General features: G+C 44.6%; 1 protein-coding gene across 1 annotated transcript in view; it reads right to left on the bottom strand.

Annotated features, from left to right (window-relative positions):
- The window catches only part of LOC144682415 (disks large homolog 2-like), a 1,267,833-nt gene that overhangs the window by 312,323 nt on the left and 929,096 nt on the right, over positions 1 to 26,414 (bottom strand). The window contains exon 15 of the mRNA XM_078544824.1: positions 12,736 to 12,884. Within this exon, the coding sequence (XP_078400950.1) occupies positions 12,736 to 12,884 (149 nt within the window). The remainder of the gene's footprint in view (positions 1 to 12,735; positions 12,885 to 26,414) is intronic.

Here is a 26,414-nt window from a genome sequence, read left to right on the forward strand (position 1 = left end):
ACAGTATCAACAGGGAGTGGGAGCAGATAGCTATGGAGGGAGGTGAATGTCTGGAGTTTAATCCCAAGGACCTGAAAGCAGTGCTGTAAGAAATTTAATGACCTCACACAAGTGGTCAAAGTCAGTGAATGTGGCTTCAAATGCCATATCCTACCAACTGCACCAACCGCACTGTGGAAATTATCACATTCCCATCACCCACCTACCAATAATTTCTTATCAATCAGGACTCATATCTAAGATTCACAGCCTCACTGCATGCTAACACACTTAGCACTTTTGCAAGACTTACATCTACACGCATTGCCAGCTATTCAACCATGATGGTCACATCAACCAAACACATTGTGTGACTCTCATTGACACACATCCACCTCACTTGCAGGAGAAGCAACTGAAGTTGACAGCCAGAACTATTTGGAGGGGATGATGTGTCTACATTTTCTCATCCCCTGTGGTGGAGATGTTGCTAGCCATTATTGGAAGGGCAATTACTGAGGCCATGGCCAGTGGCAAGGCTGAATCTACTGAAGATAATTGCACTCTCATTCCTAACCATCCGCTTCAGATCTGTGGCTCAGTTCATAGCACCCTCGCCTTTGAATCAGAGGGTTGTGGGTTCATGTCCCACTCCTGGAAACCAAGAACTGTGATTGTACTCGAAAAGAGTTGCAATCTGTGACTGTTGGTAACTCGAAAGAGTTTCCCACAATCTCTTCTGATTTACAAGCTGCAGATCATGTAAGCACAACCTTATCCTTGTATTTTTTTCTTTGAAAAAGTACAACCTGCCAAGGAGCAGCAACAGGAGAGTAATGATGAAGACACAGAGTCACTCGATTTCACATTTGCAGCCACCAGTTCAGATTCTGATGGTAAATGTATTTAGAAGGGTGGATAAAAGGTGGAATCTGCATGTGCTGAGACACCGGACACAAATGCACTGCAACCTGTGCAGGGGATCGTGGGGGAGATAACACAGGTGCCAACTCCCTGGAAGGCTGCAGAAGATTGAGTTGAGGACTTCATTGGGCCAGGCTACAGAAGGAGGCTGACAGGAGTACACAACTTGCTTAGTGTATTGGAAAGCCTGCTCAATGTCAAGGAGCATTGTCCAGCGTCAACTTGGCAAAGGGCTTTGGATACAGCTTGCACCCCATCCATTCCAGTATGGAATTAATGGTGAACTCCATCACTTGTGGACACAACCACGGTGCAGCGTGTGGTGGCCCATGTTTCAGCTTTCATTGTAGCACAAGCAACTTCCACCAAAAGTCTGAATGCTACAGTGGAAGCTTAACCTGGTGTCATGCCAGATCAGCTTGCTGCCATGGAAGCTCAGACTGCTGCCATCATGGCTGTGGATTGCACTGTGCAAACGAGCTTGCAGGGTGTAATGGCAGTCTAGCAATCTGTTCTCCAATGGATTATTAGGGTTGTTGGGATGCCACCAAGGTGGAGTGGCACTAGCTCCATGGAGCACAAGTCTGTTTCCCTCTCTCAGGATGACGGCATTTGTGCTCCCAATCCTACCACTCTGCCAGTGTCCTTGTTATTTCCTCTCAGCCAGTCAGTCCACACTGCTGCCAACCATTGTAAGATGATACAGTCTGAAGCCAAGCCTCCTTCACCTAGAAATGCTTAAGGTTGTGCTCCAAGGCCATCTGCAGTGTCCTCCACCAGCCAATCTGCAGTTAGTGGCATAGCATTGCATTGGAGCACTAGGACAGATAAAGGCACACAGAAGATCTGCAGCTTCTTGTCGGATAAGTGGTGGCCACAGCTATTCCCTCATGGTGACAAGGTTATGCAGCATGATGTATATTCCTATGAATCTTGAGACTTCAGGGCTCCTCCACAGTTGTCCAGGCAAGGGAATCATTGCTTGAAATCGCTAATGGTTAGCTCTATCATTTTTTGTGTCAGCTCCTGACCTCATTACAGCCTTGATTCAAACATGGGCAAAAGAGCTGAACTCCCGAGGTGAGGCGAGAGTAACTGCCCTTGACATCAAGGTCGGCTTTTGGCCAAGTGTGGCATCAAGGTGCCCTAGCAAAACTGGAGTCAATGGGAATCAGGGGGAAAACTCTCCACTGGTTGGATTCATGCCTAGCACAAAAGAAAGTGATGTCGTTGTTGGAGGTCAGTCATCTCAGCTCCAGGACATCACTGCAGGAGTTTGTCAGGGTAGTGTCTTCGGCCCAACCATCTTCAGCTACTTCATCAATGACTTTCCGTCCATCACAAGGTCAGAAGTGAGGATGTTCACTGATGATTGCACAATGTTTAACACCAGACGAGTAACTCACCTCCTGACCCCCCAAAGCCTGTCCACCATCTACAAGGCACAAATCAGGAGTGTAATGGAATACTCCCCATTTGCCTGGATGAGTACAGCTCTCACAACACTCAAGAAGCTTGACTCCATCCAGGACAAAGCAGCCCACTTGATTGGAACCACATCCACAAACATTCACTCCCTCCACCACTGACTCACAGTAGTGGCAATGTGTACCATCTACAACATGCACTGCAGGAATTCACCAAGGCTCCTTTGACAGCACCTTCCAAACCCATGACCACTACCATCTAGAAGGACAAAGGCAGCAGAGAGATGGGAATACCACCACCTGGAAGTTCCCCTCCAAGTCACCCACCATCCTGACTTGGAAATGTATCATCGTTCCTTCACTGGGTTAAAATTCTGGAACTCCCTTCTTAACAGCACTGTGGGTGCACCCACACCACATGGACTGCAGCGGTTCAAGAAGGCAGCTCACCACCACCTTCTCAAAGGCAACTTGGGATGGGCAATAAATGCTGGCCCAGCCAGCGAAGCCCACATCCTATGAATGAATCAAAAAAAAAGTCACAACCCTTCGGTTCTACTTCATGGCATCTGCAGGGCAATGTGTGTGTAGTCAATGACACCCTGCATCATGAGGAAGCCTGCAAATCTCTGTGCCTACTTTGCCTGTTTATCCCTGGCAAGGGAGAAGGAAATGATGTCATCTCTCTTTGAATAGACAGCCTCAGTGACTGCCCTTACGCAACAATGGATGACAAACTGAAATGTTAATAATATCTCCAATACCAACCTGGAAGGAGCCATACGCATTAAAGTTCATCACCAGTCACATTCACAGCCACTGGCAATGTGGTCCATGCCCAGCGTTGAGGTTGGTGTTATAGCTGCAGTAAATGGTAGCTTTCAGTGAGGACTTTATTATGGCCAAATGAGGAATGGTAGAATGGCTGCCTTCTCTTTCCACCTCTCAGCTGACTGCAACAGATGATTTTAAAATAATGTGCTTACCAATTCAGTGAGTGTTTAATTGATTAAGTGCTGTGACTGTAAATAATCATATAGAGATCATGTAGATCGGTGCATTGGATGGTTTCAGGCTTGTTTAGTATTTCTTTCTAGATGGTGCATCAAGATGGATTAAAGGCTTGACAGATCATAGAGACATAGAGGTCTACAGCACAGAAAAAGGCCCTTCGGCCCATCGAGTCTGCGTCGGTCAAACAAGTACCTGACTATTCTAATCCCATTTTCCAGCACTAGGCCCATAGCCTTGTATGCCATGGCATCGCAAGTGCACATCCAAATACTTCTTAAATGTTATGAGGGTTTCTACCTCTACCACCCTTTCAGGCAGAGTTCCAGATTCCCACCACCCTCTGGATGAAAACATTCTTCCTCACATCCCCTCTAAACCTCTTGTCCCTTACCTTAAATCTATGCCCCCTGACTATTGATCCCTCCATCAAGGGGAAAAGTTTCTTCCTGTCTACCCTATATATGCCCCTCATAATTTTATACACCTCAATCATGTCCCCCATTCAATCTCCTCTGCTCCAGGTAAAATAACCCCAGTCTATCCAATCTCTCCTCATAACTAAAACTCTCCAGCCCAGGCAACTCTCCTCTGCATTCTCTCTACTGCAATCACATCCTTCCTATAATGTGGATTACAGAGCTGCACGCAATACTCGAGCTGTGGCCTGACCAGCATTTTATACAGTTCCAGCGTAACCTCCCTGCTCTTATATTCTATGCCTCGGCTAATAAAGGCAAGTATCCCATATGCCTTCTTAACCACCTCATCTATCTGTCCCGCTACCTTAAGGGTCCGGTGGACATGCACACCAAGGTCTCTCTGATCCTCAGTGCTTCCCAGGGTCCTACCATTCATCGTGTATTCCCGTGCCTTGTTTGTCCTGCCCAAGTGCATCACCTCACACTTGTCCGGATTAAATTCCATTTGCCACTGATCAGCCCATCTGACCAGTCCGTCTAAATCCTCCTGTAATCTAAGGCTATCCTCCTCACTGTTTACCACCCCACCAATTTTCGTGTCATCTGCGAACTTACTGATCAACCCTCCTACATTCAAGTCTAAATCATTTATATATACCACAAACAGCAAGGGACCCAACACCGATTCCTGTGGAACCCCACTGGACACAGGCATCCAGTTACAAAAACACCCCTCGACCATCATCCTCTGCTTCCTGCCACTCAGCCAATTCTTGATCCAATTTGCCAAATTGCCTTGGATCCCATGGGCTCTTACCTTCGTTATCAGTCTCCCATGTGGGACCTTATCAAAAGCCTTGCTGAAGTCCAAGTAGACTACGTCTAAATGCATTGCCCTCATCTACACACCTGGTCACCTCTTCAAAAAATTTAATCAAATTGGTAAAATATGACCTCCCCTTAACAAAACCATGCTGACTGTCCTTGATTAATCCCTGCCTCTCCAGTGTAGATTAATTCTGTCCCTCAGAATTGCTTCCAATAGTTTCCCCACCATCGAGGTTAGACTGACTGGTTTATCCCTTCCTCCCTTCTTGAATAACGGTACCACATTGGCTGTCCTCCAGTCCTCTGGCACCTCTCCTGTGGCCAGAGAGGCATTGAAAATTATTGCCAGCGCCCCTGCTCTCTCTTTCCTTGCCTCACTCAATAGCCTGGGATACATTTCATCTGGGCCTGAAGATTTATCTACTTTTAAGCCTGCCAGACCACTTAAAACCTTGTCCCTTTTTATGCTAATTTCTTTAATTATATCACAGTTCTTCTGCCTGATTTCCATACCCATGTCGCCCTCTCGCTTGTGAACACCGACACAAAGTATTCATTTAGAACCCTACCTACGTCTTCCGGCTCCACACACAAATTACCACTATAGTCCTTAATGGGCCCTACTCTTTCCCTAGTTATTCTCTTACTGTTAATGTACTTGTAAAATAACTTTGGATTTTCCTTTATTTCACCTGCCAATGTTTTTTCATGCCCCCTTTTTGCTCTCCTAATTTCCTTTTTAAGTTCCCCCTACACATTCTATACTCCTCTAGGGCTTCCGCTGTTTTGAGCCCTTGGTATCTGCCATAAGCCTCCCTTTTTCTCTTTATCCAATCATGTAGATCCCTCGACATCCAGGATTTGTTGGTTCCACCCTTTGTCTTTACTGGAATATGTTGGCCCTGTACTCTCCCTATTTCCTTTTGAATGAGACCCACTACTCTGATGCAGATTTACCTAAAAGTAGCTGCTCCCACTCCACTCTGGTCAAATCAAATCTGATCTTATTAAAATCAGCCTTCCCCCAATTTAGAACTCTGATTTCTGGCCCATCCTTGTCCTTTTCCATAACAACCTTGAATCTAACGGAATTATGATCACTATCTGCAAAATGCTCCCCCACTGATACCTCTATCACTTGCCCGGCTTCAATCCCTAAAATTAAGTCCAGGACCTCTCTTGTAGGACCTTCTATGCACTGGCTTTAAAAGCTCTCCTGGATGCATTTTAAGAATTACACTCCCTCTAAACCTATCACACTATGACTAACCCAGTTAATGTTGGGGAAGTTGATATCCCCCACAATTACTACCCTATTGTTTTTACACTTCTCTGAAATTTGCCTACATATCCGCTCTTCCATTTCTCTCTGACTGTGTGGGGGCCTATAGTACACTCCCAGCAAAGTGATTGCTCCTTTTTTGTTTTGAAGTTCTACCCATATGGCTTCATTTGAGGAGCCTTCTAAGATGTCACCCCTTCTTACTGCTGTAATTGGTTCCTGGATCAATATTGCGATGCCCCCTCCTTTTTTACCTCCTTCCCTGTTTCACCTGAAGACCCTATATCTTGGAATATTGAGCTGCCAACCCTGCCCCTCTCTCAACCATGTCTCTGTGGCAGCAATGACATCATACTTCCATGTGTTAATTTGTGCCCTCAACTCATCTGCCTTATTCATCAGACTCCTTGCATTAAAATAAATACCATCCAACCTTGCCAAAATCCCTTGTGCCTTAACTGGCCTCTAATTTCTATGCCTTCCAGGCTCATTTGCTCTCTCTTCTAATTTTGGCTGTGGATCTTCCCCTGCTGAACCTTGTCTCAGGATCCCATCCTCCTTCCAAGTTAGTTTAAATCCTCCCCAACAGCACTAGCAAACCTCCCCACAGGGATGTTGGTGCCAATCCGGTTCAGGTGTAACACATCCGCCTTGTACAGGTCTCACCGCCCCCAGAAACGGTCCCAATGTCTCAGAAATCTAAAGCCCTCCCTCCTGCACCATTTCTCCAGCCACGCATTCATCTGGACTAACCTCCTATTTCTATACTCACTAGCGCGTGGCGCCGGAAGTAATCCAGCAATTACTACCTTTGAGGTTCTGGTTTTTAATCTGTTTCCTAGCACCCTAAATTCCACTTGCAGGACCTCATCCTTCTTTCTAACTATGCCGTTGTTACCAATATGTACCATGATCTCTGTCTGTTTGCTCTCCCCCTTTAGAATGCCGTCTAGCCATTCAGTGACATCCTTGACCCTGGCACCAGGGAGGCAACATATCATCCTGGAGCCACGTCTATGGCCGCAGAAACACCTGTCTGTTCCATAAAAACATAGAAAATAGGAACAGGAGTAGGCTATTTAGCCCTTCAAACCTGCTCCGCCATTCATTATGATCATTCCAACTCAATAGCCTGCTCCGCATTCTCCCCATATCCTTTGATCCCTTTCACCCTAAGAGCTACACCTAACTCCTTCTTGAAAACATACAATGTTTTGGCCTCAGCTACTTTCTGTGGTAGCAAATTCCACAGGCTCACCACTCTCTGGGTGAAGAAATTTCTCCTCATCTCAGTCCTAAATGGTCTACCCCATATCCTCAGACTGTGACTCCTATTTCTACCCCACCATCGGGAACATCCTTCCTGCATCTACCCTGTCTAGTCTTGTTAGAATTTTATAGGTTTCTATGAGATCCTCCCTCATTCTTCTGAACTCCAGCGAATATAATCCTAACTGACTCAATCTCCCCTCATATGTCAGTCCCGCCATCCCATGAATCAGTCTGGTAAACCTTCGCTGCACTCCCTCTATAGCAAGAACATCCTTCCTCAGATAAGAAGACCAAAACTGCACACAATATTCCAGGTGTGGTCTCACCAAAGCCCTGTATAATTGTAGCAAGATATTTCTGCTCCTGTACTCAAATCCTCTCGCTATGAAGGCCAACATACCATTTGCCTTCTTCATCACCTGCTGCACCTGCACGCTTACCTTCAGCGACTGGTGTGCGAGGACATCCATGTCTCATTGTATATTCCCTTCTCTCAATTTATAGCCATTCAGATAATAATTTGCCTTCCTGTTTTGGTGACCAAAATGGATAACCTCACATTTATCCACATTATACTGCATCTGCCATGCATTTGCCTACTCACTCAGCTTGTCCAAATCACACTGAAGCATCTCTGCATCCTCCTCACAGCTCACCCTCCCACCCAGCTTTGTGTCATCTGCAAATTTGGAGAAATTACATTTAGTTCCCTCATCTAAATCATTTATATATATTGTGAAAGCTGGGGTCCCAGCACCGATCCCTGTGGTACCCCACTAGTCACTGCCTGCCATTCGGAAAAAGACCTGTTTATTCCTACTCTTTGTTTCCTGTCTGCCCCCACTACGCCCAACCCCATGCGCTTTAATTTTACACGTTAATCTCTTATGTGGGACTTTGTTGAAAGCCTTCTGAAAGTCCAAATCAACCACATCCACTGGCTCTCCCTCATCAACACTACTAGTTACATCCTCGAAAAATTCCAGTAGATTTGCCAAGCATGATTTTCCTTTCATAAATCCATGCCGACTCTGCCTGATTCTGCCACTGTTTTCCAAGTGTTCAGCTATTAAATCTTTTATAATGGATTCTAGAATTTTCCTCACTACCGACGTCAGGCTGACTGGTCTATAATTCCCTGTTATCTCTCTACCTCCCTTTTTAAATAGTGGGGTTACATTAGCTACCCTCCAATCTGTAGGAACTGTTCCAGAGTCAATAGGAAGATGACCACCAGTGCATCCACTATTTCTAGGGCCACTTCCTCAAGTACTCTGGGATGTAGATTATCAGGCCCTGGGGATTTATCGGCCTTCAATCCCATCAATTTCTCCAACACCATTTCCCTATTAATACTGATTTCTTTCAGTTCCTCCCTCTCACTAAACCCTGTGTTCCCCAACATTTCTGGTATGTTATTTGTGTCCTCCTTTGTGAGGACAGAACCAAAGAATGTATTTAGTTGGTCAGCCATTTCTTTGTTCCCCATTATAAATTCCCCTGTTTCTGACTGTAAGGGACCTACATTTGTCTTCACCAATCTTTTTCTCTTCATATACCTACAGAAACTTTTACAGTCAGTTTTTATGTTCCCCGCAAGCTTACTCTCGTACTCTATTTTCCCCTTCTTATTCATTCCCTTGGTCCTCCTTTGCTGAATTCTAAACTGCTCCCAATCCCAATGTTTATTCTGGCCAATTTGTATGCCTCTTCCTTGGATCTAATACTATCTCTAATTTCCCTTGTATGCCATGGTTTGGCCACCTTTCCTGTTTTACTTTTGTGCCAGACAGGAATAAACAGTTGTTGCAGTTCACCCATGCACTCTTTGGATGTTTACCATTGCCGACCCACTGTCATCCCTTTAAGTAACATTTCCCAATCCATCATAGCCATCTAGCGCCTCATACCACTGTAGTTTCTTTTATTAAGATTCAGGACCCTAGTTTCAGAATCAACTACGTCACTCTCCATCTTGATGAAGAATTCTATCATATTATGGTCACTCATCCTCAAGGGGCCTCGCACAACTGGATTGCCAATTATTCCTTTATCATTACCAGTCTAGGATGGCCTGTTCTCTAGTTGGTTCCTCAACGCATTGGTCCAGATAACCATCCCATATACACTCCAGGAATTCCTCCTCTATGATATTGTTACTAATTTGATTTGCCCAATTTATATGCAGATTAAAGTCACCCATAATTACAGAAGTTCCTTTATTGCATGCATCTCTAATTTCCTGTTTAATGCCATTCCCAACATCACCACTACAGTTTGGGGGTCTATATACAACTCCCACAAATGTTTTTTGTCCCTTAGTGTTTCTCAGCTTTACCAATACAGATTCCACATCGTCAGAGCTATTATCTTTCCTCACTATTACATTCCTCTTTAACCAGCAATGCAACTCCACTGCCTTTTCCTTTTTGTCTGTCCTTCCTAAATACTGAATACCCCTGGATGTTCAGTTCCCATCCCTGGTCACCCTGCAGCCATGTCCCCTTACTAACGAGTCTCCTACCGCTATTGCCCTCTTCCCCTCTTTTTCCTCCCCCCCACCCCCCGTGCAGCTGAGCCACTCACAGTGCCATGAGCGTGGCTGCACTCCCCAGAGGAACCATCACTCTCACCATTTTCCAACACAGAAAAACGGTTCTCGAGCGAGATGCACCCTGGGGATTTCCTGACTACCTGCCTGGCACCTTTCGTCTGATTGATGGTCACCTATTCCCTCTCTGTCTACACTTCCATAAGCTGTGGGGTGACCACATCTAAAAACGTGCTACCTACGAAACTCTCAGCCTTACGGATGCACCTCAGTGCCTCCTGCTGCCGCTCAAGCTCCGAAACTCGGAGTTCAAGTAGCTGCAGCTGGTGGCACTTCTTACACATGTGGTTGGTCAAAGCACAAGGAGCATTGAGGGCTTCCCACATGTTGCAGGCGGTACATAACATGGGACTAAGCTGCCCTGCCATGCCTCGAGTTGAAAAACCAGAGACTGTGCTTTTGAAAACCACGTTTGAAATGATGTCATTTATATATTAAAAACATTTTTTTGTGGTGTTTCTAAAATGAATCTGATATTCTTTGCATATCACTAAGTAGGTCTTCACTGTTCCTTCTAAGTACTTATGATTAATGCAACTAATATCTTTTGTTCTGCTGTATCAGGAAGAAAGGATGACATGACCTTGTAGTATAACGTGCTATGACAGTTGCTCAAAAAAAAGCTCAGAAGTCTGTTGAGACCTAACCCACCTAATTAGGTTCTTCCCTGCTCGCTAACATTTTGAAACATATTTATTCTTGAAAGGAAAAGGATTTTTGTAATAATTGTAAAATCAAGCAACAGTATTGCAATGTGTATTACAAAACGGAAATGAGGACAGACTAGATCATTTTTGATTGCTTACTAAAATGCACATGTTAAGTACTTTATTGTTGATTAATAAATATTTGTACAATAAAAACAAATTAATTCCTTTGGTGAAGGTATTGGACCTATTTATGAGTTTCAGGATGCACTTACCTGAACATTTAGTCTTGAAGTGAACGTTTTGCCTCAATATTAAAATTGTATAGCAAAAATCTAAAATTAAGTCCTAATCTGATTTCAATTTCCTTCTCAGCTGGCAACAAGCACAATTTTGCTAAATTTGGCTGCTGGGAATGCATGATAAGAAATGTGTCTTCCTCAAGGCCTGATTTAACGACTCTGGCAAGTTTGCATTGAAGCTGCCTCTGGCTTTGCAAGATCCACCTATTGTCACTTTGATCCCCTCTCCTGGTTACCCACCTCCCTCATGATCACTGTTTCTCACCCTCTCCTACTCACTTATCCCTCTTTTCATCATCCACAACCCCCACATCTACCAATCACCCACCCAGCCATACCCTCCCTCCTGATTGCTGTTTCTTAACCTCTCTTGCTCACCCCATCCTCCCCGGTTGCCACCGCCATCCCCCCACTTGTGATAGCTACCTCGCTATTCTGAGACATATCTAAGGGCCATTGCCGGCAAAGCAGTGGCCTGAAATTAAAATCATCCATGCTAACGAGTTGCCTATAACATGAATGTATAACTACTGTGTAACATCTGTTTACTTACAACTGTCAAAGCAGGGGTTGAATAATATGCTCCGAAAAGAGGACTGCTCTGCACCCGAAGAAATGTAATATTTGGTGTGATGATGTCGGGCTGCGTTCCCGACATCATCACACCAGAAAGCAATTATACTGTGGGTAGGTGGCCCTAGGAATCAGGAGCCCACCCACCATATTCAAGTTTTCAATTGATAGGTACTTCATCTCATTAGCAGTCCAATCGACTGCAACAATATGTGTGGAATGCAATAATACGATGTCGGTATGGGAGAAATGCCAGGTATGTAACTCATTTTTTTTCCACGGTTGGATGTCAAGGCGGATTTATAGGCAGCAGTTGGGTTCAGTGTTTGACTTCAGCAGTTCAACCTGCTATGAGTTGTGTATGTGTGTGAAGTGATTCTTGGAAGGTGTGTACTAGTGTCATCTGTAGGTGTTTCAATCCTGAAAATTGAGTTCAGACTTATCTTCTTTGTGCCTCATCTGCACTGCAGCCTTTCTACTGTGATCAACATGGGGATTGTAGTCTCTATGGGAGACACATCCTTCATTGAGGGGGAGAGCAGGAGGAGGAGAAGATTGAGAAGGAGAGGTAGAAGGCCAAATGGTTGGGGGCAGGAGGTTAGGCGGTGCATAAGGGTGCATGACCTGCACAGGAGCAAGGGACTATCCTCCCAGTCATGTATACAGGGTGAGAATGAGTTATCTTCAAATGTCTGACATAGTGCTGGAGGACACTGAGGCTGTCAAGAGCTACAATACCTCTCTATCTAAGATACTGTCCAGGGAGATTGCTTCCATCTGCGTGGGGGTCATCCAATGCCAGTTGCCAGGAAGGTCACTGTGGAGCTGACTTTTTTTACAACTGGATCCTTTCAGCCGAATAACGTGGCTTGCTGCCTACCACTGCATTAAAGTCTTCACTGATACAATGTTCCGAAGGGCAGGTCAATGTATAGCATTCACCATGGACCCTGCAGTCAATTTGAATGAGCCAAAGGGTCTGCAGCACTGACAGGTTTCCCCAGGGTTCAGGGAATGATAGACTGCACATGTCACCATAAATGCTCCAGCAGGCCAGCCCTGCACATTTATAAACAGAAAGGGCTATCACTGTCTGAATGTGCAATTAGTATGTGACCACCATCGTAGAATTATGCAGGTCAACGGTAGGTTCCTGGACAGCACATAGGACTCCTAGATTCTCAGGAATGCTCAGGGTGCCAGATTTGTTTAGTGGACCTGATGCCTTGGATGGATGGTTGCTGGGTGTCAAGGGCTACCCTTTGAAGAAATGGCTCTTGACACCAGTGAGGGTTCCTAGAAGAGATGCAAAGAGGAGGTACAATGACAACTACAACACAACCAGGGCCATTATCAAGAAGACAATTAAAGTGCAGTTGAGGATTATCAGATCAGCCATGATCTCACTGAATAGGGGAGCAGGCTCGATAGGCTGAATGGCCTCCTTCTGCTCCCACCTCTTATGGTCTTATGGTCTCCTGGTCTGCTGAAGACAATTTTCTGATGGCTGGATAGATCAGGAGGAGCATTGCAGTATGCTCCATCCAGTGATGGTGATAGTCGTTGTGTGCTGCGCTCTGCACAACCGTGAGCTGCAGACAGTGCCCTGGACAAAGAGGAGACACAAGAAACAAGTTAATCCTCTGGTGATGAGATCGATGAGGATGTGGGGGAACCACCAGATGGAGAAGTGCAAGGGTCTGCATGGGGGTGTATGGATGCCCGTGACACAAATGAGGCCTTAATAATGCAGAGGATCCAGAAGGTCATGTAGTCAAGGCCTCTGGAATGCCTATACTCTGTTCACATTTCTTTCATCTCACCTCCACAGAAAACTCATTCCAAAAGTCATTTCAGCACAATCACTGGAGCCATCCATTATTCCTTGTTGCAAATTGACACATCTTCACATAATATTGTGCATGGACCACATCTCCCATCATTTTCTCAAACCAAAAATAATCCACTGTACCTCTGCATAATGGCAATGAAATCATCATTTATGTATATATGGCAATTGGACCCTTGTCAAGGAAACAAAATCTAAACGCACCCATGTGAACCAATATGTACCAACTGTAGACTCTTTCTCAAATTCTTCTGTATACTGCATCATGGTGCTCCCCCCTCACATTCAGCTGCAGTGGAGAAAAGCTGCTGATCTGTTTACCCCCTTGATTTAGATGACTTTAGCAGACTTCCTCTGTGTGGGTGAGGCCTTGTGGGCCCTGCTGCATTAGATGTTTCTGGCAGAGTGGCAGAAGGACCTTCTGTTGCTGCAGCACTCAAGGGTAACTCTGCCAGTGGCAGAGGGGCAGAAGAGAGGCTGCCACCATCAGAAGTGCCCTGAGAGGTGCTTCCAGATGGTGGCAGCTGCTGCTTAACCTCCGCCATGAGGACCAATTAGGCTGCTCTGCCCTCCTGAGATGGACCAGGAAGTAGCTGAGTGTCCATGCTCCAAGTTCCTCTATCATCCTGGCTCTGGGCCCCTGAGCACAGAACCAGGACGATGGAGTGTAGGTCAATGTGCATCCCCACAATTGCTACTGCAATCTGTTGTGTCTGCCCCTCCAAGGCAGTCGCCAATCTGTCCATGGAGGAAGCAAAGTGCTCTGAAGAGTGGGTTATCGCAGTGCACAGGGCCTAGCTGGACACCACTAAAGTTTTTGCCAGAACACACTCTGGTATCTCTGCCAAACCTCCACATACTTGTTGCTGGATGTCCAGCATCTGCCACTTCACGGACGACTCCAGAGGCTCATCATCCGACTGGGACTCAGTATCTAGATTACCTCGAACACTCCTCCGACTGCCAGAGGCCTGTTCTATCACAGTCTTCATCAGCAGCATGTACGATTGTGAAGTGCTCCCACCACATTGTACTTCTCCTTGCGCTGAGGCAAGAAACCCTGTCGAGATGCCAGTATCGGTGTTGGTGCTTATTGTGGGGAGAGGATGTGCCGCTACACCTTCTGAAGCTTTATCTTCCTCCCCTGAGGCTAGTGTGGGACCCTTGGGGCTTGCAGTCGCAGCAGACAATGGTTCGCGAGTGCAGGAGACAGCCCCTTCTTCTGCAATAAAGTGTAACAGTGTGAAGAATTAGATTCTCAGGTACACTCATTCCTTCACACCTATGCCCTGTCAGAACTCCACAGGCTGCACAATGATTAGCAGCTAACAGCCTGTTGTGCTGCAGACCCAGAAGAACTGGTGCTGTTGTCTCCATTCCTGTTTCAGCCTTTTGTGTGGATAGATCACCTAATCCTCTGCCATCCAGTATGCAATACTCTTTGACAAATTCAGGAACTCACCAAAACACCTGCAAAAACATTCAAGAGCACTTTCAGGTAATTTTCAATCGAAGAAGTTTCAAAAATCTACCTACCTACAATCAGGGTGCCTGGCCTGATTGATGGGCTCATCTTGCTGTTCCACATTTATTTTTTCAAGAGTGGACAAATGCAAGCGTTATCAGGACCTACATGTCCAAAATTGGAATCCAGGCATCACATCAGGCAGTTGGGCTGTGATGCAGGATAGTGTCAATTCAATGCGATTGGGCGCAGGCAGGGGATGGAACTGCATGCATCCACGTCACTGCAGGACGCTGCATGGCCCGTGGCACAGCCTGCCCCTGGGGAAATCATGTAGAAGCAGCACCACACAATTGAACTTTGTGCCCTGTTCTCCAATGCATTTCATATAAAGTAATAGCATATTGGAACAGGACCAACATTCATCACAATGCAAATGCTTAATCTTAATCTGATCACAGGCAGAATGCATAATGCAGAGCAAAGACTACTGCAACAAGGTTCTCAATCCACACCATCCTCCTGTACCATTCCCTAATAGCAAATTTATTTTTAGTATGGTACCACAGTACATGTTTATCTGCCTCTTAAGCTGGGGAACAATGCATGATGAGACAGGCAGCAAATAACTATTTGCCAATTAAAACATTCTTGATCATCAATGTCAAATGAACTGTTCATAAATTTCAAATGAACTGAAACTTAATAGATTGCAACAAATGGTGTACAAACTATTTGTTCCCATTTGTACTGCATAAGGTAGAACCAAGCCACATACCATCCTGGCTTGGAACTATATTGCTGTTCCTTCAATAGCGTTAGGTCATAATCCTGGAATTCCCTTTTACATCACTGTAGGTGTACCTACATCAGATGGACTGCAGCAGTTCAAGGAGGTGGTTCACCATCATCTTCTCAAGGACAATTAGGGATGGGCAACTATGGTAATCTGATGTGTGATATACCTTTAAGAAGAATGATATAATGGAAGATCTCATGATCTTAGTATCCAATAGCAGAGTAGCGTGGGCTACCTCTGTAATTAGTAGTCTGTGGGCAGTAGTTAGTAGTTGGAGTAGTGTAGAGATAGAATTCGAAGTGTTAGCACATGTTTAGTTGCTGCTGATTACCTTTGTAAATAAACACAGAGCTTCTACCTATGAAGTATCTGCTCAATTCTATCATTAGTACCAAATCGGCCATCCCTTACAACAAGCATGAGAACAGGATCCAACAAACTGGTGACTAGGATCCAAAGACAACAAATCCTGGCCTAGCCAGCGATGTTCACTTCCCAAGAAAGAATAATGTATAAATAAAGAACAAGTGAAGCAATTCTCTTGAAAAAACAAGTTATCTCCTAAATTCAGAAATGCATTTTTAAATCTGCAGAATAAAACCTTATTATTAACTGTAATAAGATGTACTAACATCACCATCAGCTGCCCCAGTCCCCTCCCCACCCTCCTTTATGGCTGATTGAAGTCCTCACCACAAAAAGTGGAAGAGAGAATGATGTTCATTGTCTGTCCAGAAAAGAAGAAAAAACAGATAATCTGTGATGCCTTTCTGGAGGCTAACTCAGCAAACATTCCCCACATCCCAGTATGGTTCTAAAACCGATTGTAATTTCTCATGGCTTTTTATGGAATATTTCCAAACTAAACGGATTTTCAGAACTAAGAACAAATTAATAACTTCAATATCTAGACATGCATTGCTCCTAGCAAAAGCATTTGAACCCTGATGCATTAATGTAAACCTCCCTCTAGCATCAAGCAATAAAAACATACAGTGGCTTCGTAAACTATGTATGTGAATGTACTCTCTTGAAAGCAAAATAAATAGTTGATAAAAGTCCATGTTAACTAAAACAAGTATATTTGTAAAGTGCAGTTAATATTTTATAAATGGGATTGTTAATTAATTACCACTTCATTCTATGAAAGTAAAGAGCATGGATATAGGAAAGATGGTTTCTGCTGTTTGTAAATGTGTGTATAAAGAATACATTATCATTTTTGCTACAATTAGAGAACAGTGGAAATATCTTCCCCAATTTTCTCTATGTTATAACAGGCTTTACTAAGCTGGCAAAAATTTTGTTGCTCAATGAGAAGGATGTCTTTCAAAGCCCGCATCAAAGGTTTAGCCACAATCAAAATTGGTACTCCAGTGCAGTACTGAAGTAGCGCTGCATTGTTGGAGGTGCTACCCTTCAAATTAAACATTAATTAAGTTCCATCTGTTTGTTCTGCAACAGTTCAGATCGACACTAGTTTCCCATGAAACTATTTAAAAGAGTTTTGTTCAAAATTTCCTCCCTTAATAAATATCACCAAATTAACTGATTGTAATTTCTCATGGCATTTTAAGGAATATTTAAGATGCAGGATGGCTGTGTGCTTGCCTACATAACATCAATCCCTAGGACAAAAACTATTCTTTTCTCCTGCCCTGGCTGCAGTTTATTTGTGCCCTGTGACTCATCATGTGCAGATTCCAACTCAGTACTAGCCTCCAAGGTAAGTGCCTGCTAGTTGCTGTAGGCTGGGCAGGAGGCAGTTCTTGGGTGTCTGAATACAGGAAAAAAGAAAGGGGAAGATTGGGGTGAGGGAAGGGGCTGGTTAGAAAGCAAGAGGTCTGTAGTCAGACCATCTGCTGCTTATTCGTCCTGCCAGGTAGCAGGATCAGATTGTGCTGGGAATTGAGAAGCGGCACAAGGCAGAAAGTTAATGTCACTCCTAATGTTCTCATTGACCCCAAATGCCATAGGCTCTAACAAAGCTGGCCCCATGATGCAGAGAATCATCTTCTTCATTGTGCTTAGGAGATATAGGCATGCTTCTCCAACTATTGGTTCTAGTCCACAGCCAATGGCCAATGGTGACTTTGTCCTGCAAGAGAGGCAGAATGTCAGTGAATATGGTGCACCATATTTGGGTGATATACCTGCTACAGATGAATAGTTAGAGGTATGTGGAAGCATCTGGACCTGGTTGTGAATCTGGCATCATTGAAATGTTTGTAAGGATGTGATGGAGCATCTGGATGTTGAGTGTGAGTCTTGAGCATCAGAGACTTCTGCTTGGTGAGCGATAGGGGTGTGGTGCATTGAGCAGCATGAAAGGCTGGTGGTATGATGGTTTGGAGATGCGATGTAAACATTTATTTATTGACCTTGACCACTGCATGAAGTCATTAGACTTCTTGAAGCACCACTGCCAGGTCCTTGGATCCAGATTCTGGGAATTGATCGCTCTGACCACCTACTTCCATTCCCTTCTGAGGGTTTCCTTGAGGGCCTCCTGATCCTTCACAGAAGAATCACCTCTGTCCTCCTGTTCTGAAGAAGAATCATATTGAACTTGAAACATTAACTCTGTTTTTCTCTCCGCAGATGCTGCCAGACCTGCTGAGTATTTTCAGCATTTTCTGTTTTTACCTCATTCTCCAATGGTGCGTTCATGACCCTGATATTTCATTTTCTGTGTTTCAGTTCTCTCTAAGTCTTCCACAGACAGCCTGAGACTGTTCCTTTCCACAGAGTATAGCTTCCCTATTAAGAGGTGCAGACCGCCTTTAGGAGGGGTAGTCTTTCTGCATCATGTGCTTTCTGCAACTGCTGTTTGATCCCTTGCTGAGCTCTCAAGCAGCTAGAAATGTGGGTCCTGCCCGGTTCAACACTAAACTTAGGTAAAAGAGGAGGCAGCACTCAGTTTTTATGCTTCCTACCTCCTCACCACAGGCAGGGTTGCTTGTGAATGGTGACCCACATGCCCAAAAAATGGGGTGGACCAATTTTTAGCCCACGAGATCTCAAATAAGTAGGACTAGAGTCTTCATGGGATCTTTATGTTCTGTCTTACAGTTTTCATCTAACAATAATTCTTAGTACAGAGCTTTATAAGTTTTTTTGAATAAAATGTATTCATGCACTAAATTTACTATTATTGGGAGCTTATTTACTCTCCAATTAGTTGCTCGTGTCAATAAGTCTTAATCTACTGGTAGATTAAGTCAGCTTTCCCCAAATGCTGTTGTGCTATCTCTGTTTACAGATCTAGGATCATTTCAATTTAACATATCATTATAAGAACAGGTACTCAAGGTATGACATACAGAATTTAGCCCAGGTTCAGTAACTGCAGTCCTGAATTTGATAGCATAGAACAACTAAGGTAAATTTGATAAACAAAGCCAATCCTCACCATATCATGGTTTATCACTCATATTTCATGGGCCTAGTGATGCCCATATAAATAACAGTAAGCGGAGGAAAACAGATCAAGTACCTGGTGAGCTCATTGTCAGAAAACAAGCATACATGGTAGTGGGGATAATTATTTGAATGGTGCTGGCTTTTATCACACTCAAGAGGGAAATAGTGTTTTGTGAAGGATGTCACAGATTTTGTTGACAATGCTGTAAATGGGTTCAGGATGCCTAATGATGAGATGAAAAAGAACAGGTTAGTGTTTGATAAGGAAACACATTGCACGCACAAGGGTTCATTTAAATTAAAATAACTGGAGTGCTGTAATATCATGCCAGAAAAAAAATTCTAAACCTTTCGATTTAAATTTGATAACTGATCTTAAAAATCTTAATCCCTTACTAAACACTAGGGTCTGAATTTTACATTTGGTTTAGGGATTGGCAGGACAGGAAACTGCTGTATTGTCCATTCCCACCCAACACCAGCTGTCAACAGTGATTACACGCTAGCTGGCCAATAATGGCTGGCCAGCTGGAAAGGCATTTGCTGAGAGGCCCAGAGCTGTCAGGGGAGCGATAGCAGGGCAGGTTCTTTGAGGCTGCTGCTGGCAGGGAGATTTATAAGGGCTGCGGGTAGTGTAAGTTGATGCTGAGGAGGGGAAAGCAACAATTCTGTATTTGAGTGTAATTGCAGGATCCCCTTCAGTGGCAGCCATTTACTGCTATCTAGTACCTTAAGCAGGACCAATCATTGATGGAGCTGAGGCATGACAGCCAGAGAACAAAGCCAAGCTAGTGGGAATGCAAATGAATGAATGGTCATAGACCCTCGGTTCTTTGGTGGCTGCTTGCGTACCCTTCTGCAGGCAGTGAGTGAATGACAGGACATACTGCGGCCAGGTGATGGTAAGAGGAAGCCACTGCATCTAACCAAGGAAGCCTGGGCTGAGGTGGATAGCATCTGCAGGATCATGCGCAGCACCCGGTTGCAGTGTTGCCAGAGCATCAATGATCAAGGTAAGTAAGGAGGACACTTGGCATTCGGAATGGATGTATATGGGGTGGGGGGTGGAATGCATTTGGTGGGGCTGGAAGGTAGTACACAAATGGCCTTTGCAACAAAGGAAATCTGTACCCAACAAGGCTGTTTAGGACTAGATAGGATGGCAGGCACACCTAGAAGGGAAAAGTCTGCAATTATTGGCCACATGGGCCAGCGATGTTGGGGAGGAGCATGTATACCTCAGCAATTTGGAATAGGGACTCATTGATGTGCTCTTGTCTTCACAGGAGAAAAAGAAGCACAATGCGCAACCATACAGGTGGTGGAGTCCCAGATCTGGCAGCACTAACATCAATGGAGGAGGACATTCTACAGCTGGCATGGGAGTAGGGAGCAAGATCTGCTGGTCAAGGAGAGTAGGGGATTTCTGAGGAGGGTGAAGAAGGTGAGGATGCACTTTCAACAGGATCATGGGGAGGAGGGGGTTGCCATGAGATATGAATGGCTTTTGGTGGTGTCTTTTGATATCCTGTATCATTATATTTGTGAAATGCACCATGCCCATGTGTAGGATCCTGCAACAGCTACTTAGTCTGCCTCTTTAATGCTCTTGTATACTCACCATTGTTTTCTATCCATCAGGCAACTCATTGCCCAGACCAAACGAAGATCCAGATGGTCCACCATTGACCTCGGAGGAGGAGGGACCTTCAGATGTTGCACCGTCACATCGTTGCCCCACATCTCACCTCGCCTCAGATACTAGTACCTCAGTGGGGTTGACTGCATCCATCCAGACAGGTAGCACAGGCTGGGTGCAGCACATTACATTCGCCTGAGCAGCTCTCAGAAACTGTGATTTCACAGGACTCTGACAGTGGAGGAGTGTTGGAGACCAGGAAGGTTCTGAGCCGCAGGGAGATGATGAGCCTCTGGAGTCGTCCATCAAGTGGCAAATGCTGGATGTCCAGTGGGAGATACATGGAGGTCTGGCGGAGCTTCCAGAGGGCATAGGTGCCCTGGTCCATACATGGAGGAGTCCATGCAGGGGATGAGTGCTGCAGTCACCCTCTGCTCTGAACGCGTGGCATCCTCCAACGAGAGATTGGCGGATCTCAGAAAGAGCCAGCTCCAGTAGCTCAATCAAGGTTGCGTACAGACCTGCAAGCCCACACACTGGTGGTGGCTTCAGCAGGGCATTGACAGTGTGAGAGATGGATGAGGCACCTGGTGTCTCTCTTCGGTTTTCATCAATCAATGGTGAGCAGGGAGGTCCAAGTAAACCTCACGTTGGTGAAGAAGCTCTCTGCATCTGAAGGCTACTCAAGGCACTCCTTAAGGTGACAGCAGCTCTTCCATCCCTCTGCCAGTATTGTCTCAGGATTCCATGACAACTGAGGAGTGTCCTGCCACTGTGCAGGACTCTCTTGCACAGTCAGGGTCTTCACAGCACCCGGTAACCAGAAGACGACCGCCAAGGTCATTCAAGCCAATGGGGCATCTGAGTCAGCAGCCAGCGACAGGGAAGCACTAAGACAAAGCACTCGTAAATGGTTTAAGAAATTACACTAAACACAGAACTTGAGTTTTGTTGTTCTACTTCACTTATTAAATTAATCCTTCACATTAGATGTTCTTCTTGTGCTATGAGTGGTACGAAGATTGTAGGCCAGCAACTCAATCTCACAATGTAATTGAACATTAACATTGTCATTTTTTGAAGGAGATGCAGGCCGCAGAGGGTGTCAGGAGGAGTTCCTGTGGTCTTAGCAATGATGTAACTGTAACTTTTACCAGCCTATTGGAATCACCTCCGAATGAGAGCTGCACTGATCTCCCTCGCTCCCAAAAGTTGTTGCCCTGCTGGCTCTTCAACATGGTCCTGTGGCAGTTCTGGTTCATCCTTGGAGTCTGTGTCTCAATCATCTTCATATCTGTCCCAGTCCTCTACCTGATCTCCCCGAGAAAGAGCCAAATTGTGCAAGGCACAGCACATGACATCAGTGAGGGACATGGAATCCAGTGTATATTGAAGTGAGCCCCCAATCTAGTGTAGGCAAGAAAACCTCAGCTTGAGCAGCTTGATCATTCTCTCAATTATGGCCCATGTGGAGGTATGGCTTGTGTTGTACCTCTCTTTGGTGCAGCTTTGAGGATGTCTGTTAAGTGTCATTAGCCTTCTTTTCAAAGGCTACCCTTTAGCCCCCGCTAGCCAGCCATCCAATTGTACAGGGGATCTGAAAGGCCTTAGAATCTTGGAGTGCCAGAAAATATGAGTCATGGCATCTCCCAAGGTACCTTGCATAAACTGGAGGATCAGCTGATGATGATTGTACACCAGCTGGATGTTGAGTGAGTGGTACCCTTTATGATTCATGAAAACCCCTGGATCTCCTGCAGGTGCTTTGATCGCCACAAGAGTGCAATCAATGGTGCCCTGCATCTTTCAGAAGCCAGCAATTGCCCCAAATCCTTTTGTATGCTCCACCTGACTCTCCCCATCTATTTTGAACTTCATAAAGGTGTTCACACTTCTGAAGAGTGTGTCCATGATGAGCTTTATGCAGTGGTGTGCAGCGAACTCCAACACACTGCAAAGATACCCTACAGGATCATGAAATGACCCTGATGCATAAAAACTAAAAACACAGTCACTTTCAATGCAATAGGCATAAGGTGAACCCCAAAACAGTTTGATGCTATCTCAGGGCATTTCATTTCACAGATAGAAGTTACTGTCTCCCTTAAAAGGTGGATCATTCTGCACTGCACCTCTGTCACGCCCAGGTAGTTGGGTCTTACTCAATAGATTTTGCCAGCAGGGTAGTGGTGCCTCCACTGGCCCTTCTCCTTCACAAACATAGCTGGCCTTCAACACCTTCAACGTGTGTTGCTTGCTCTTGTGAGCAGATGCGTTGATGCTATACCCGGCCAGCTGGCCTCCTCTCCCTTCTCTTCCTCTCCTCTTCATCTGAAGAAGAGCATCCACCTGACAGAACAATCCCCATATTTAAGCAATTGAATTGCTGACGTGCAGACCAACTGATATTATGGCCAATCTGTTAGTGGCTCTTTAAAGTCAGAAATCTCCTTATCTAAAAGAAATGGGCCTGAAAACAATGAGACAAAACTCCAGAGAGTCAAAACTTATGCAATAAATATAAACTCCTACCTCCACACTCTTTGTTCCTTCTGCAGTCTTACATCCTACCCTAGATCAAGAATGTGCTCGTTGTGAGGTTCACCCAATCTTCCAGCTGGGGGGCCAACCGTAAAACCACACAAGCTGCTTAAAATTGCAGTCCATTGCCTCTTCAATTAGTTCAATTGGTCCATTTAATTGATGTCAGGCAGGCTGCTGACTTTCGGGCCCACCTGCCTTCCAAATATCGCATGTGACATGATGATGTCGGGGCCCCCTCCTGACATCATCAAGCTTTAACTTACAGCGTGTCAGGACTATCGAAAAATTCAGCCCCAGGTATCACCATTAGCAGAAAGATTTTATAGTACAGTATTAAATTGGCTTTTATTCAAAGTACAAAAAAAGAGGTTCTTGTGGAACAAAATTTATACAAACTGCTTTTATGGTGTGTATAGTATATCCCGGCTTGGGCTGACAAGTGGCAAGTAACATATGCGCCACACAAGTGCCAGGCAATGACCATCTCCAACAAGAGCGAAACTAACCAACTTGACATTCAATGGCATTACCATCGCTGAATCATCCACTTTTAAAATCCTGGGGGGTTACCATTGACCAGAAACTGAACAGGTCTAGCCATATAAATACTGTGGCTACAAGAGCAGGTCAGAGGCTAGGAACTCTGTGACAAGTAACTCAACTTCTGACTCCCCAAAGCCTATCCACCATCTACAAGGCACAAATCAGGAGTGTGATGGAATACTCTCCACTTGCCTGGATGAGCGCAGCTCCAACAACACTCAAGAAGCTTGACACCATCCAGGATAAAGCAGCTCATTTGATTAGCACCCCTTCCACAAACATTCACTCCCTCCACCATCAACGAACATTGGCAGCAGTGTGTACCATCTACAAGATGCACAACCAAAACCATCTAGAAGGACAAGGGCAGCGGATACATGGGAACACCACCACCTGGAAGTTCCCTCCAAGCCACTCATGTTTGTGATAGGATCTTTGGAAAAGCATGCAAAAGTGGCAACAGTGACACTCATCCCAGGTACTACAGAAGAGGGAATGTCAAAGGGGGATTGTCAGAATGCCCACACAATGCCCCAGTTTGAATTGGGATGCAGCTGACCATGGAATCAGTCAGAAATCACAAGGCAAATCAACCTCAGAAAGTACTTCTATCAACTCAGTTCACGACTTGACATCGAAATATCCAGGATGTTTTGACAAATTTGGCAGTTTTAAGGAAGCAAAGCAGCAAAATTACACTTGCAGGAGAATGCAATCTGTCAACTGATCCACTAAAACTAGACAAAATGGAAAAAGAAGGGATCATTAAAAGAGTACAAGAGCACACAGATTTGTGCAGCTCAATCATTTCTGTCATAAAGAAGGATGGATCATTGAGAGTATGCCTCGACATTTAAATGCAGTTTTGAAATGTGGTCCTTACAAAATGGCCACATTAGAAGAATTAAATCCGAGATCTGCAGTTGCAAAATTCTTCTTGAAGCTTAATGCCAAGCATGGTTACTGGTCAGTACATCTCGCGAAGAAGTCCCAAGAGCTCACAACATGTTGTACCCCATTCAGATGTTACTGTTTTCAACAACTTCCTTTTGGGCTGTTAGCCAGGATCTTTTTCAAGCTCACATAGACCACATTACATGCACTGTGCCAGGATGCATCTATATCACTGATGATATAGCTGTTGTGGGAAGAACAAAACAAGAACTTGACCACAATTTTCACTTATTGATGCAAGCGGCATGTAATGAGGGATTGGTATTCAACAGCCTAAAATGTGATATCAATGTGCAGCAGATCAATTTCTTCAGTTCTATTTATTCCAATGCTGGCATATGTCCCAATCCAAGTAAAATAGAGGATATTTAGGCCATGCCAGCTGCTCAAAATAAGGACGAACTTTGAAGATGTCTAGGTCTCTTTAATACATTTCCAATTTTGTGCAAAAATCTTCATCGCTAAGGGAATTGTTGAGAAAGCATGTGCACTTCTTGTGGCACGAAGACCAGCAACACCTCTTCAAAGCACTGAAACAGTCATTATCAAGAGCATTGACATTGCAATTTTATGGTCCTAGACAGACCCTGGAGATTGATGCCTCGCAGAAAGGTCTGGGAGCGTACATACTACAAAAAGGCAAACTGATTGCAGTTGCTTCAAAATCTCTGTCCGTAATGTAATCCAACTATTCCAACATCGAGCAGGAAATATTAGCTTTAGTGTTTGGAATCATGCATTTTCACACATCTCTTTGGCAAAATATTTGTGGAATAGACTGACCACAAGCCACTGGAGATAATTTGGCAAAAACCATTGACCAGTGCGCCATCAAATTGCAACGTCTCTTGACAAAGATTCAAGGTTATGACTGTGAGATTAGGTACAAACCAGGTTACTTGGTGGTCACATCGGATACACTTAGCAGATTGGCAAACCCAGCGAAAACAGAAGACATATCCTTAGATCTACAAGTTGACTTCATTGACATTGAACTTGAAGATGTTCTCCAAATTGATCAGATACATTTTGCGCAATGCAAATGCCAGCAGCTACAGGAAGAAATGGTGAAAGACTCTACACTACAGAAGCTATGCAAAACTATCATTGAAGGATGGACTGATTCCATTCAACATGTCTATGAACACGTGAGACCATTTTGACCTTATTGAAACGAGCTAGGCATCTTGTGGGGAGTCATTTTTGAAGGCAGGCAGGTCATCATACCAGAATCTTTGTAACCTGATATTCTTCAACAACTTAATTGCTCACACATGGGCATAGGTCAGGCAAGAAGACTCGCAAGAGAGACAGTCTATTGGCCAGGTATGAACAATGACATTAAATTAATTGTCAAGAAGTGTGAGGCATGTCAAGATCATCAGCACAAAGTACCATTGATTCCACATGAAGTTCCTAACCATCTTTGTTTCAAAATCGCACCTGACCTCTCTCATGTTCATGGCACTGACTTCATCGTCATCATCAACTACTTTAACAAGTACCACATTATTCAACAATTGCACAATACATCAACCACAACTGTCGCGCACACTCTAAGTGCCAACTTCAGTTTACTTAGTGTACCCTAGAGAAATCATTACGGATAATGGTTCGCAAATTATTGGAAAGTCATTTCAGGATGTGTGAGAAGTAAAAATATCGATCACATTACTTCTTCACCTCATTACCCTAGATCTAACGGCCTAGTTGAACAAATTATTTTTAAAAATTCATTCATGGTATATGGGCGTCGCTGGCCAGCATTTATTACCCATCTCGTCGTAGTCTACTTGGACTGCAGCAAGACTTTTGATAAGGTCCCGCATGGGAGACTGATAATGAAGGTAAGAGCCCATGGGATCCAAGGCAATTTGGCAAATTGGATCCAGAATTGGCTGAGTGGCAGGCAGCAGAGGG

This window comes from Cetorhinus maximus, chromosome 7, assembly GCF_964194155.1.
Source record: "Cetorhinus maximus chromosome 7, sCetMax3.hap1.1, whole genome shotgun sequence".
Classification (NCBI taxonomy): domain Eukaryota; kingdom Metazoa; phylum Chordata; class Chondrichthyes; order Lamniformes; family Cetorhinidae; genus Cetorhinus; species Cetorhinus maximus.